Genomic DNA, 12,511 nt, shown 5'->3' on the forward strand with positions numbered 1-12,511 from the left:
CGACAACACCAAGGCCACAGTTCAGATCCCTGTATAGGGATGGCCGGTTCGCTCACTCGGGAGAGTGCGGTGCCGACAACACCAAGGCCACAGTTCAGATCCCTGTATAGGGATGGCCGGTTCGCTCACTCGGGAGAGTGCGGTGCCGATAACACCAAGGCCACAGTTCAGATCCCATATAGGGATGGCCGGTTTGCTCACTTGGGAGAGCGTGGTGCTGACAACACCAAGGCCACAGTTCAGATCCCTGTATAGGGATGGCCGGTTCGCTCACTTGGGAGAGTGCGGTGCTGACAACACCAAGTCAAGGGTTAAGATCCCCTTACCAGTCATCTTTTTTAAAAAAAATTGATTTTATTATGTAATCAGAACAACACCAATGTTTTTATTTTGTTAATTAGCTACCTGCGAGATGTGTGGGATGGTTGGTGTGCGAGATGCTTTTTACTCTAAAACAAAGCGTTTCTGCAGTGTTTCATGTTCAAGAAGTTACTCATCAAACTCCAAGAAGGCAAGCATTTTGGCCAGACTTCAGGTAACGGTACAGAAACCTTCTTATTCTTCATATCTGTTGTTTCTATGGCTTTTACCTTTTCTCTGTCATTTGATTGTGATTCACTGCACTCCACCTCTGCCCAATTGGCCAGTCATCATTTTATACCCCACATTTTTAGGACTTGAATGAGCCCCAAAGTTTGTTTATATAATTGAGGAACTATTTTAAATGGACAAGGCATACTATCCAAAATAAACTATAATTTGTTTGTGTAAATGAATTAAAAATAATTATAATTATCCTTTTTTTAAACAAGTGTAAGTACGATAAACCCCTTTTTATATTGCAAAATTGAAGCCATTTTTTTTTTCCCTCTTGTTTCCTTTTGAGTTAACATCAAGGTAGAATATTTTGACATTTGTGGGGAAATGATTTACTCTCTGGTTTTATTTTCCCATCCTTGCTTTGTGCTTTTGAGTACAATCCATTTGATACCTTGACCAAATGTGTTCGGTTAATCCAGCTAACCTTTTTGAAAACATTCATGGTATGGAAAGCAAAATCATCTCTCTTTAAATGTACATCAGTGCCTACAAAATGGCTGGAGATTTGACCATTTTACTTAAGTTGTTACTATTGTAGCATATAAACAATAAAGGCATTATGTAACTGACTTTTGTAATATCTTTTACTGGATGATCACATTTTTCTTATTCTTATTTAACTTATTATTGTGATCATTACATAGCACTGAAAGGGTTATTTAAATCCCCCAAATTAAGGAAATACATCACTTAGATGTATTTCTATATTTCAGATAGACAGTACCTAAAGATCCTGAGCAGTGGTCTGTACCCAAATGGATGGCAGTTTGTCACACTGTGAATTTGGCCCATGATCATTTTGTCATTGATCTTTTGCGTTAGCACTAAAGGTATAAACCTCAGTCACTTGCTCTTTGATCATTAAATTATCTTCTCTTACCATAAAAATAGCAATGCTTGGCAGTCTGCATGAGTGAATAACCACTGGTTCTATCTACTGTAAGGAGGAATCAAGTGTCCACCACAGCTGTATTTTAACATCTTATGGGATATAATTTTTTATTAACATATTAATTTGCATATTGCTTTTTTAGCCTGTGCCAGCTCTGCTACCCAAATTAGATATCTACATTGTAGCAGAACTTCAGAAAAAATTTCTCATATTAAGATTCCTTGTATGTTTCCTCTGCTTTAATAATTTTCTAAACCCTCAATGTTTACATAAGCAGAATGAGTAGTATGCAATCAAGTTAAATTTCGGTGGTGGGGAAAAGAAAAAGAATCCTATTTACTTAACTCTTCTTGTTTTAGGGTAAGCCTCCAACAAAGAAAGCAAAAGTTCTTCAGAAACAACCTTTAGTTGCTAAACTAGCCGCATATGCTCAGTATCAAGCTACCTTGCAAAATCAAGCAAAGACAAAAGCAGGTAATGTTGGTGAATGTAACAAAGGTGAAATATTTGATACTGATTCATCTAGTTTTTATTAATCTGGTTTTTATTAATTTTAATTTTTGGATTCTGTTTAACTGAGCTATTTCTATGCCCTATTAGGACATTATGACTCTAGGCTTCCTGATGGTGGTTTTGGTTTCAATAAATTTTTCTAGAAGAGAATACTTGCATACACAAGTTCTAGTGCTGATGGCAATCTCCTTAACATTAATTTTTTTATTTGGTTTTTTTTTTTTTTTTTTCCTTTTTGTCTTTTTTCGTGTCCGGTAACAGGATCGCAACCCTCAGTGTCGTGCCCGTACCGCGACTGGTAATGGGATCGCAACCCTTGGTGTCGCGCCCGCACCGTGCTCAACCAGTGAGCGGACTGGTCTCTATATGGGTTCCGAACCCTCGGCGGGAGCGCCGCCGCACTCTACTGAGTGCGCCGCTGGGCCGGCCCGGTTTATTATGTTTTATGTACTGATTGTCTTTGCCGTGGATGGTAGGGAGCATTATGGAAATAAGTGAGCAAAGAAATAGGACATTTAGTAGGCTTCAAATGGAGAATAATAAGAAAAAGAGATTGCGGGCCGGCCCGGTGGCGCACTGCTATAGTGCGCCAATTGGGAAGCGCGGTGGCGCTCCCGCTGAGGGTTCGGATCCCACATACAGACCGGCCGCTCACTGGCTGAGCGAGGGGCGGGAGCAACACCGAGGGTTGCGATCCCGTGGCCGGTCCCGGCCCGGTACGGGCGCGACACTGAGGGTTGCGATCCGTTGCCGGTCACGAAAAAAGACAAAAAGGAAAAAAAAAGAAAAAAGAGATTGAGGAAAATACCATTTCTAGTAGAAGATTCTTAATAAGGAGTACAAAGGTAAGGAAGTAAGGCAATTAAATATCCTAGAGAAGGTATTAGGTGGTAGATATTGGGTAGATATCTCACTGAGGTACCTGGTAAGAGCTGTGTGGGAATAAAAACACAAAAGCAATCACAGCAGTATGTGTTATCCTGTACACTTCTCTCAACTGTTCTTTGCTCCCCCTAACTGGAGAACTTGTACTTCACATCCCAAGGAAGCATGTGTTGTATATAAGACTTAAGGGCTCAGTTGGTTAGAGCACCACCTTGTAACACCAAGATCAAGGGTTCAGATCCCCATACAGGCCAGTTACCAAATGAAAAAAAGAGAAGTTCTTCAATCATTACAGAAAGAAAGAAAACTTTCTTTAAAGGAAATAATTTAATTTTATGTCCTTTCACATTTTAACAATAATAGCCTTCTTATAAATAAAAGATTTGAGAATTGTAATATATCTAAATTTATTTTATTTCAGCAGTCTCCGTGGAAGGTTTCAGCTGGGGTAATTACATCAATAGCAATAGCTTTGTAGCAGCTCCAGTTACCTGTTTTAAACATGTGAGTATGGAATTTCTCACCTTATTTTGAAATGCCTACTCATTGTTCAAATCTGAAATTACAATAACACCTAAGCATCTTATCCTTAGAATGTGGTTTTTTTTGGTACCTTGTAATGGAAATGCTTCTCTTTTATTAATTATTATACTTGTTAATAGCTAAAAGTTACTTCTATAAGTTTAATAAGTAAAAACTTTCTGTAAAGAAGTTGTAATTTGAAATTATTTTAAACAAGGATAAGTACTAGTCATATCCAATTTTCATATTAAGTTGAACCATATAAAATTGCTGGTTTTGTATATCAAAAATAGTTGCATAATGACAGTGTAACAAGGTTCAACCTAATAAAAAGGAACCTTCCATCATGTATGTTATCTAAGTCTTTGTGATTTTACCTGATAATTCAAAAATGCAAAGATCTTTCTTCCAGTTTTGTTTCAGTCGCCAAATGAATCACAAAAACAAAGAAGGGAACTATTAGTAATGTAGTATCATGGGCTGAAATATGTGATGTATATCATGAGAAACCCTTTAAAAGTTATTATTTTCAGCAAGTAGATTATTAAAGAACATCTGAGGTAATTCAGAATCATGTTTAAAATATATCTGGTAACAAATTCTTTCCTTTTGATTTGATTATCTGTAATTAAATCTCCAGTACTTTTTTTTAACCTGACTGCAAGTTTATAGTTAAAGATTCTATCTGCTACTGTCCATGTATAAGAAGAGAATTTAGAAAATTAATGAAATTTTGTTCACACTTAACATTTTGTTAATTTAGGGCTTTATTTTTAAATAAAAGCATGTGAACAAAACTGAGCTTGGGTTTCTGCTGTGGAGATCCAAATGAATTTTCACTCATTTATGGCCAGTAAAGGATTTTGATTAAAGTCAAGCATGTTAATTCAGTGGTAGAAATATAAAGTAAAGCCCAGTTCATTAATTTGCTAGTTTTCTTTCTTGAAAGTATAGGTGTTCAGTCCTTAGTCAATGGCATGCTGTCTAAAACCAGCCTAAGCAGAATTTTAGATACTTATCTCTGGGTAAAGTAGGTGGTTTATTTTGCTGTAATAATAATGTCACATTTGTGAAATATGTTACATACATGGCAACAGCAGCTTTAAAGAGAACTGCAAAGCAAATCTTTAATCTGCTCCTTTGGCATATTGCTTTCTGGTACTAAGATGCTCAGAAATAGATTCAATTCTCAGTTACAGTAACTCTGTCTCAGATTCCTGGAATATTTGCCTGTTGTCTCCTTCTGAATGGCCTTTATCTCTCTGTTTTTTATGTTTTAATATTATAAGTCATGTCAAGCCATTTTATATGTAGTTAGGATATTTTTTTAAAATAGCATTTCAAAGTCCTAAAAGCATAATATTTTATTTCTTATCCATATTTTTGAACAGTTGTACTACAGTAAAGTTCTTTGTGAGAAAATTCCTATTATAATAATAAAATTGATTAATTTTGTTTTTCAGCTTTCCTTTTTTAAGATTAAAATGTTCTATCATATAGAAGAGCAGTTAACTTTGGCCATATTATTAATAATGATAATGTGGAGTCTCTTCTTTCTCACTCAGAAGTAAGGCATCTGTCTCCATTATATAGAACCAGTGGCTTCCTATCCCATTTACCTTTCTTTACTGCCTTCTCTTTGTCAAATAGGAAAACATTAATAATTCCTTAGTATGTTTTTGTACAGTCAGTTTGCTTTGTTATCTTAAACAGCATCTTATTTGAAGCCATTTATTTTACAAGGTCAGACCTCATGCTAAACTTGGTTTTATCCTTTAGAGTTGACTGTTCATGGTTCTCCCCTCAAGATAATTTTCTGGGTCTCTAAGGAGAGTTAGTGGCTTTGACTATAGAAAACCTGTTGTCAGGAGCTGCTGGGAGCACAAGATCCTGCCTTGTATCATCAGTCTACTAAGATTTTGTCAACTGCTCTAACACTGGTCCATCAGTAGGGCCTTCTTTTCTACATCTGCCTTCTCTCCTGCTTAAACACAGGTGGGGAGCCTTTCCCTGCTCCCAGGAGATTCTTTTCCAAACATAACTTACAAAAAATCCACCAATGTGTAATACAGAAGCAGAGCTGTTCTGATTGAATCAGGAATTGGGGTGGGGGCAGTGGGAGATCCCGGGATGCCTGGCTTTTTTGACTTAACCTCTTTTCCTGGAATAAAGATCTGAGATAAAAACTTTCTATTATTCAGCACTTCAATATTATTGTGATTAGCTCAAAAATTATAAAATTTCAAGAGTAGAATTCTTCTTTCCATGGTCTATCATTAAACGTCTGAGAATGGAGTTTCTGCAAAGCACCTCATTGAACTGTATCTTCCTTGATCATTCCTGTAACTGTGCCTAGTGGTCTATACTCAGTCTCTCAAATAGAAAAGTGCTTGATAGTTGTTCTTTTTATAATCACAATGAAAATCAAGCCCCAATTGTTATTTAATATATCCACTTCTTAGAAATCTGTATTTTATGATTTCCGTTTATCTGATATATCTTTCATTTTATCTAGGTGGTAATTATCAGACCTTTTATTTAAGTATCAGAATTCCCTTTTTCCCTAATAAAATCTTACACAGCCCTCAGAACACAGCAAGGATTAGAGGAAGCTGCACTACTTGGTCTGGTAGGAAAAGGGTGGTGCTGCCAGAGGCTTGGCTCGTGACCCTTGCTTGCCCCTTCTTGGCAGTTCCCGAGGTTGGAAACCATTCAGTTGGGTATATCACTTTTAATTAATCCTAAATCATATGGTCACAAAGTTGGAAGACATCTTTAAAGTCCTCTAGTTCATGTAGTCTATCTCTTATAAATGAAGAAGTTCTTGCTACTTTTCTGAGTAAACAGATTGTAATTTTCAACTTTGGGCTTTAACCTACTTTTCATAATGCAGTCTTCTTTTTTTAATGTGGTTTTTCATTAAGTCCCTAAAAGCAGTGTCTGTGTCTATCCTAACTGTGGAAAAATCTCCAAAAGAGTAATACAGTACCATGTGCCAGTTAGGTGCACTGTAGACATTAATGAAATTCACAGATTCTTTTCTTCTATTAATTTATTTTTGAACCCAAGAGAGCCTCCAAATGACTTACAAGTGTTCAGAACATTTAGCTTTAAAGCACTTGTAATTTTTTTTATTAAGACCATAGTCTTTTATTTCCCATTATTTATTCACCTTATAAAACCAAGGAAAAATATTTCTTTCTTAGGTATTACAGCACAGGCCAAAATGTGCTAATATCAAATGTACATGAAACCATACAAAAGCTAAAATCATGTTCCCTCAGTTATATATTTATAGACCTTAAGATTTTTTTTTTTTAATTTGGCACATGAACAATATTCTCTTGTGCCTTATTGATGTTTGTCATTGTTAACATGAAAAATGTTATAATCATCCTTTTTTTCCCCTTGAAAATAGTTGTAGTTTTATATCAAAAAGAAGTCCTTTGTGTACATATATGCTGTAACTTTAAAGCTGAATTTATCATACTTTACCTGGAATTACTTACATGATATATCCTAATCCCTTTTTTTGCACCTAACTTGTATGCCAGCTTTTTGAAGGGATAAGGTTATTATATTTCTTTGCAACATGTATTACACATGTATTTTTAGGTTTTGAGGACAGGAAAGCAAAAGCCCTTTTCTTAGTGTATGTATAATAGCAGTAGTTTGTATAGAGCTCATGATCTGTTTCTTGAGTACATGTTTATTAGTAAAATAATCTTTTTCAAGTAGTTATTTTTTTGTTTTGTTCCCCTAGCCTTGACCCTGCACCCACACCGTTCTATTGAAAGTTGAAAATAAATAATACAACTTCATGTCCATTTTAACTAATGTTAGAATTTTTAGTATATCAATCTAAATTGCAGGATTTCTTTCTAATGGAAATAATACTTAAATTAGTTTCTGGCACTTGTTAGTGCTCCATCTCAGTGAGCTATTATGAGTGTTGTCATGAAATACATTCTTCGCAGGAAAGCACTGGACTACATTAAAATCACCTGTATTTTTCTTATGTTTTAAAGACTTGCTTAATAAAAATTTTTAATTGGCAGAAAAAAAGCCTAAATAAATCTGGATTCTTTTCTTAAATTTGGTCTATTTCCTGAAGTGCGTATTTTTTCATTGGGATTTCTCAGTTCTTAAACAATATTGGTTTAACGTAGGCTTTTTTGTTTAATATATATATTTTTTAATTATGGACTGTTTTATGCCTTTCAAATTAATAGCCACTGCTTTCTGTCTCTTTTTACATATTATGCATAGCATTCTCTCTTCTTTAATCTCACTTCCAACCCAAGTATCCCATTTTCCTTTGTACTCTTCTTGTATTCCCCATCTCCCTGCTAACACTACCCCCCAAAATAGATTCTGGTCTCACATTAAGAGATGAGTGGACTTTCTGGAGAAGGTGGGAACATTTTTTTTCCCTTTCCTACTTCCTACCAATTCCAGTAAGTACTTTTCAGGAATTCTAATTTCTTTCTAGTTAATTTTCTATAATGTTTTCTCCCCTTTGGCCAAATAATATTTCATCTTTCTCTGCTAGATGCACTTTAGTATGCCTGTTAAGGTATTTTAATGGTGGCTTTTTTTTACATTTGCTGTATCAGTGGGATAGATTTGTCCTTGGTTACATACATTCAACTTCAGGTCTAACCTCTGCCCGCATATATTCTTTGTTAATATTAAAGATTGTGTGTGGTTCTCAAAAGTTATAGGTTGGCAGCTCTGCAGAGGGAAATCTGTATTTCTGCCATACAGCATCATGTGTGCCATCTATCAGCCCTCTGAGAGTCTGAATACTAGCTATCTGAGCTATCGGACTATCTGGGAATATTCTTGAAGTGCAGAAAATAAGACTTCCCACCCAATTATTTTCTTACAGTCAGGTCGAGGTTATCATACATTTGTGTTGGAGACCCCTCAGCATTTGGATTTGGCCATGTCCTGCAGGACCTGATGACAGCTTACCTTGCAGGGAAGGAGAGTCGCTCCCAGATAGCCCTCACGAGTAGCCCTGGAGCGGGAAGTGGTGGAGCAGATCTTCCTTGTTTGGGAGGAGCCTGAGGTGGACCTCGCGTCCTGAGTCTGGAAGGTAAATTTGTTGTTACCTGTAAATTATGGTTCTGCTAGTTCATGCTATGCCAATCCAGACTTCCAGAGGTATCCCTCCTGCCAGCAAGAGAAGACAGATGACTTGGATGAAGATGGCTGTGAAGCCCTGGGTCATTCAGTCTTCCACACTTAAGAATATCCATTTTAAACAAAAGTTCAGATATATCAATGAAATTACCTTATTATTTCAACACATTGAGCACATACTATGCTATGATATGGTGCTCTTTCTTGTTGATGTTTTTTTTTCTTCATTTTTTTCTTAGAGTAAACCATATGGATTGGTTTAAGAGGGCCTAGCAGTGAAATTACCTTATTATTTCAACACATTGAGCACATACTATGCTATGATATGGTGCTCTTTCTTGTTGATGTTTTTTTTTTCTTCATTTTTTTCTTAGAGTAAACCATATGGATTGGTTTAAGAGGGCCTAGCAGAACCACACCTTACAGGCAAGAACAAATGTCACTTTCTGCTACTTTCTCCTATACCAATCCAGACTGTAAGGACCAAAACTTAATATCCCCCACCAAAGTCAACATTAACTATATTTTTAAGTGAGCATTGACACTTTGTTTTCTTTAATAAAATTTGAAAGTCAATTTCTCCAAACAAATGTTAAGGCTTAAAAAAAATGCTACTATGACATATTGTCATATCTAGCTCGAAAAGGAGTCCTGTATGCCAAATTGACCTTAGTAATGTGCCAACCTAACCCCCAACTTGTCAGAATAACCATGCCTCTTTCTTCTCAATGAAAAATAAGCCAAATTCATAGATTTGACAGCCAAATAAATAAGGATGGATTCCCTATCTTAATTTAATGCAATGTAATGCATGCATTTCAATACTTCTGTCTGTTCTAATTGGTTCATCTTCACAGAAGTGAATACATGATCTTTGTATTAGCATGTGTTGGCTTAACCTATATTACCTGTCTTCGTTCCAGCCTCACCTTTTCTGATCAGATCTGCTGGCAATAGGGATGGCCCTACAGTCTAGAATGATATAGGGGGAGGTAGCAGAACCTGAAGAGGTCAAGCTTTCCATTTAAAGAAGAAGAAAGAAGTAGTCATGATGAATATATTATTTTTTGCACAACTTGGGTAGATAGTTATGTGTACCCTTCCAGAATCACAAACAGTTGAGATAGGCCATATCTCCAAGTTATTAAGGTATATTCATTGCTCAGTCCTTAACGCAGTACCGTTAATTGATTCTGTTTTTGGTTTCTAGACTTACCCTAGTTTAGTATTATTTGACATTCTCTTCCTCTCCTTCAGAAATTCCATAAACTCAGAGGATAGGGATTGAGTATTGTTTTAGGCTAATCCTCACTCTGGGTTAGCATTTAGCAAATATGAGGAGCCTTTTGTGGAAGACATTTGCCCAGTGTTCAGATCGGCTTGTTCATGTATCTGTTAGGTGTCTTTGTTTGCTCATCTTTGAGCTTTTAGGCTATTATATTTTTTCTTGATTTGTTTATATTATCAGGTCTTTTATAACCTCACCTAACCCTTTTCTTTATGATCAAGGTTCTAAATTATATTTAGCGAGGAGCTGATTATCCAGGCCCACAGAGACTGTTCAGTATTACCTGCATTTATATTTCTAAATTAACTTATTTGATCTAATTTACCATTACATAAACTCCAAATAATTGTGTATTGCCTTGAGTTTTAAGGTATAAAATGTAATGGAAATTGTAATTTGAGAACATTTTGGAAAAATCCCTTTTTGTTACTCATTTAATCAGTTTTCTGAGTCTCCATTTGGTGTGGAGGCTAGTGATACCAGTTCTAATATTGGAAGTTTTCTCTTCCTACTAATTCCTGCATAAGAAATTTTGAAATAATGAATTATTTAACGATTAACCATGGTACTTACTCATCTCCAAAAATTCTTCAATCTACATTTTTAATAACTTTATCTAGTTATTAGTGTTATCTAGTGTTTTTCTTTCATGTCTGTCTTAATAGGCTGTATTTATGTTCTATGAATTTAACAAATTGGAAATACAGAAAACGTAAGTTTTGTTTTTCCTATTCATGTTGTTGGAAACCACATTGCTGATTAGAATTATTTTTCTTTCTGCTTTTCGGCTAGACCTTTTAAAGTTAGAAGTAAGGGTAAAGTGCATTCATTTGGTGCATATTAAAAATAACAGGTTGCTTAAATCAGCTTTATTCTGTGAAATCTGCTATCAAGTTTGTACTTCAGCTTTTAGAAAAATTGCTGCATAAGTCTTGTATTAAAACAGTATTGAATTTTGAAGTCAACACAGATCTGTACTGCTGTATGTGGATTCTCTCTTCATCTTGAGTTTGACTGGCTTTTTCCAAATAGAATTATGTGAAAAAAAGGAATAACAATTACACTTTTAGAGAAAAATGAAAAGACTAAAATGACATTTTTTAGTTTAATATTCCCATTATTGATGGTAATGCTTAATTTTAAATGATATGTTTTAGGCTTTATGTTAATAAGATAATAATTTAATAATTTTTATATGACAGGCACCTATGGGGACCTGCTGGGGTGATATCTCAGAAAATGTGAGAGTAGAAGTTCCCAATACAGACTGCAGCCTACCTACCAAAGTCTTCTGGATTGCTGGAATTGTAAAATTAGCAGGTGAAAAGCATGCATAATAATTTAGTAGAAAATGCCAGTGATACTTACTACCTTTTGTAAAAGAGCATGTTTATAGATTTTGCAAGTATTGCTAAATAAATAATATGTTATGATATAGGGCAGGGGTTGGCAAATTCTTTTCTGTAGAAAGCCAGACGGTAAATATTTTCAGCATTGCGGGCCATACAGTATCTGTCAGAACTACTTATCTCTACCATTATAACATGATAGCAGCCATAGCAGTGCATAAACAGATGGGCGTGACTGCGTTCCGGTAGAACTGTACTTGTGGGCACTGAAATTTGAATTTCATATAATTGTCACATATCATGAAATATTATTCTTCCTTTGATTTTTCTTTTCAACCATTTAAAAATATAAAAACCATTCTGAGATCTCAAAATCCCCGGCTGTAAAAAAAAAAAAAAATCAGGCGGTAGGACAGATCTGTGAGCCATAATATAGCTTGCCAATCCTTGGTATAGGGACATACTTTGAAAAGTAACAAAAGTTGAGGTACTAAAAAAAAGTGATAGGTTCATTTTACCAGAAGTTAGCAAGTGTTAATAATTTCATATATTTTGGGTTCTTCCTTTCTCTTTATTCCCACTGCCTTCACTGTACCCCAGCCCTTCTGACTTTATTGCTCATGAAATAAATGTGTTAGAAACTGGACAAGTAACATGCAGAAGGATAAGACCTGTTCTTTCAATGAGCTCACATCTGCCAAATATTGAATTCTGTCAGGCATTATACAACAGGGTACTCCGTGAGTGGTATAGCAGGATACTGTATTCCTTTAGAGAAAGGAAGCCACTCAGATGAGAAAAGTCACCCCTTAGCTTACTACTGTAAGAGGTATCTAACTCATCCTACTCTTTCTAGTCTTATCTCCAGCCAACATCCCAGAACACTCTGCATACTGCTCTCCTGTGTACTGCTGATAGATTTAATTCACTTAAAAATAATGTTAATTTCATGCATCTGCTCAAGCATTTTTTAATGGCTTTTCTGTCCTTAAAGGATCAAGATGGTTAGCATTTACAGGTATTAATGAGTTGCACCGTATACCCACCCCTGTTTTCACTGAGAATTTTTTTTTGAAGAATTTGTGAAATTGTGGGTAAAATTGAAATGCACTCAAAAGAGGAAGCCATGCTCTGAAAACAGTTGAACTAATTGCATTGAACAAATGGTTCTCAAAGTTTGGTTCATAGACCAGCCACATCAGCATCACCTGGGGACTTGTTAAAAATGCATATTCTCGGGCCGGCCCGGTGGCGCACTGCGCTAGTGCGCTGCTTGGGAAGCGCGGCGGCGCTCCCGCCGAGGGTTCGGATCCC

General features: G+C 35.8%; 1 protein-coding gene across 3 annotated transcripts in view; it reads left to right on the forward strand.

Annotated features, from left to right (window-relative positions):
* Positions 1-12,511, forward strand: part of MBTD1 (mbt domain containing 1) — a 67,262-nt gene that overhangs the window by 33,860 nt on the left and 20,891 nt on the right. For all 3 annotated transcript variants that reach the window (XM_008568293.1, XM_008568292.1, XM_008568294.1), the window contains 4 exons: positions 402-535; positions 1,852-1,966; positions 3,312-3,394; positions 11,051-11,168. In XM_008568293.1, coding sequence (XP_008566515.1) covers positions 402-535; positions 1,852-1,966; positions 3,312-3,394; positions 11,051-11,168 — 450 coding nt within the window. The remainder of the gene's footprint in view (positions 1-401; positions 536-1,851; positions 1,967-3,311; positions 3,395-11,050; positions 11,169-12,511) is intronic.

The sequence above is a fragment of the Galeopterus variegatus genome, unplaced genomic scaffold (genome assembly GCF_000696425.1).
Source record: "Galeopterus variegatus unplaced genomic scaffold, G_variegatus-3.0.2 Scaffold395, whole genome shotgun sequence".
Classification (NCBI taxonomy): domain Eukaryota; kingdom Metazoa; phylum Chordata; class Mammalia; order Dermoptera; family Cynocephalidae; genus Galeopterus; species Galeopterus variegatus.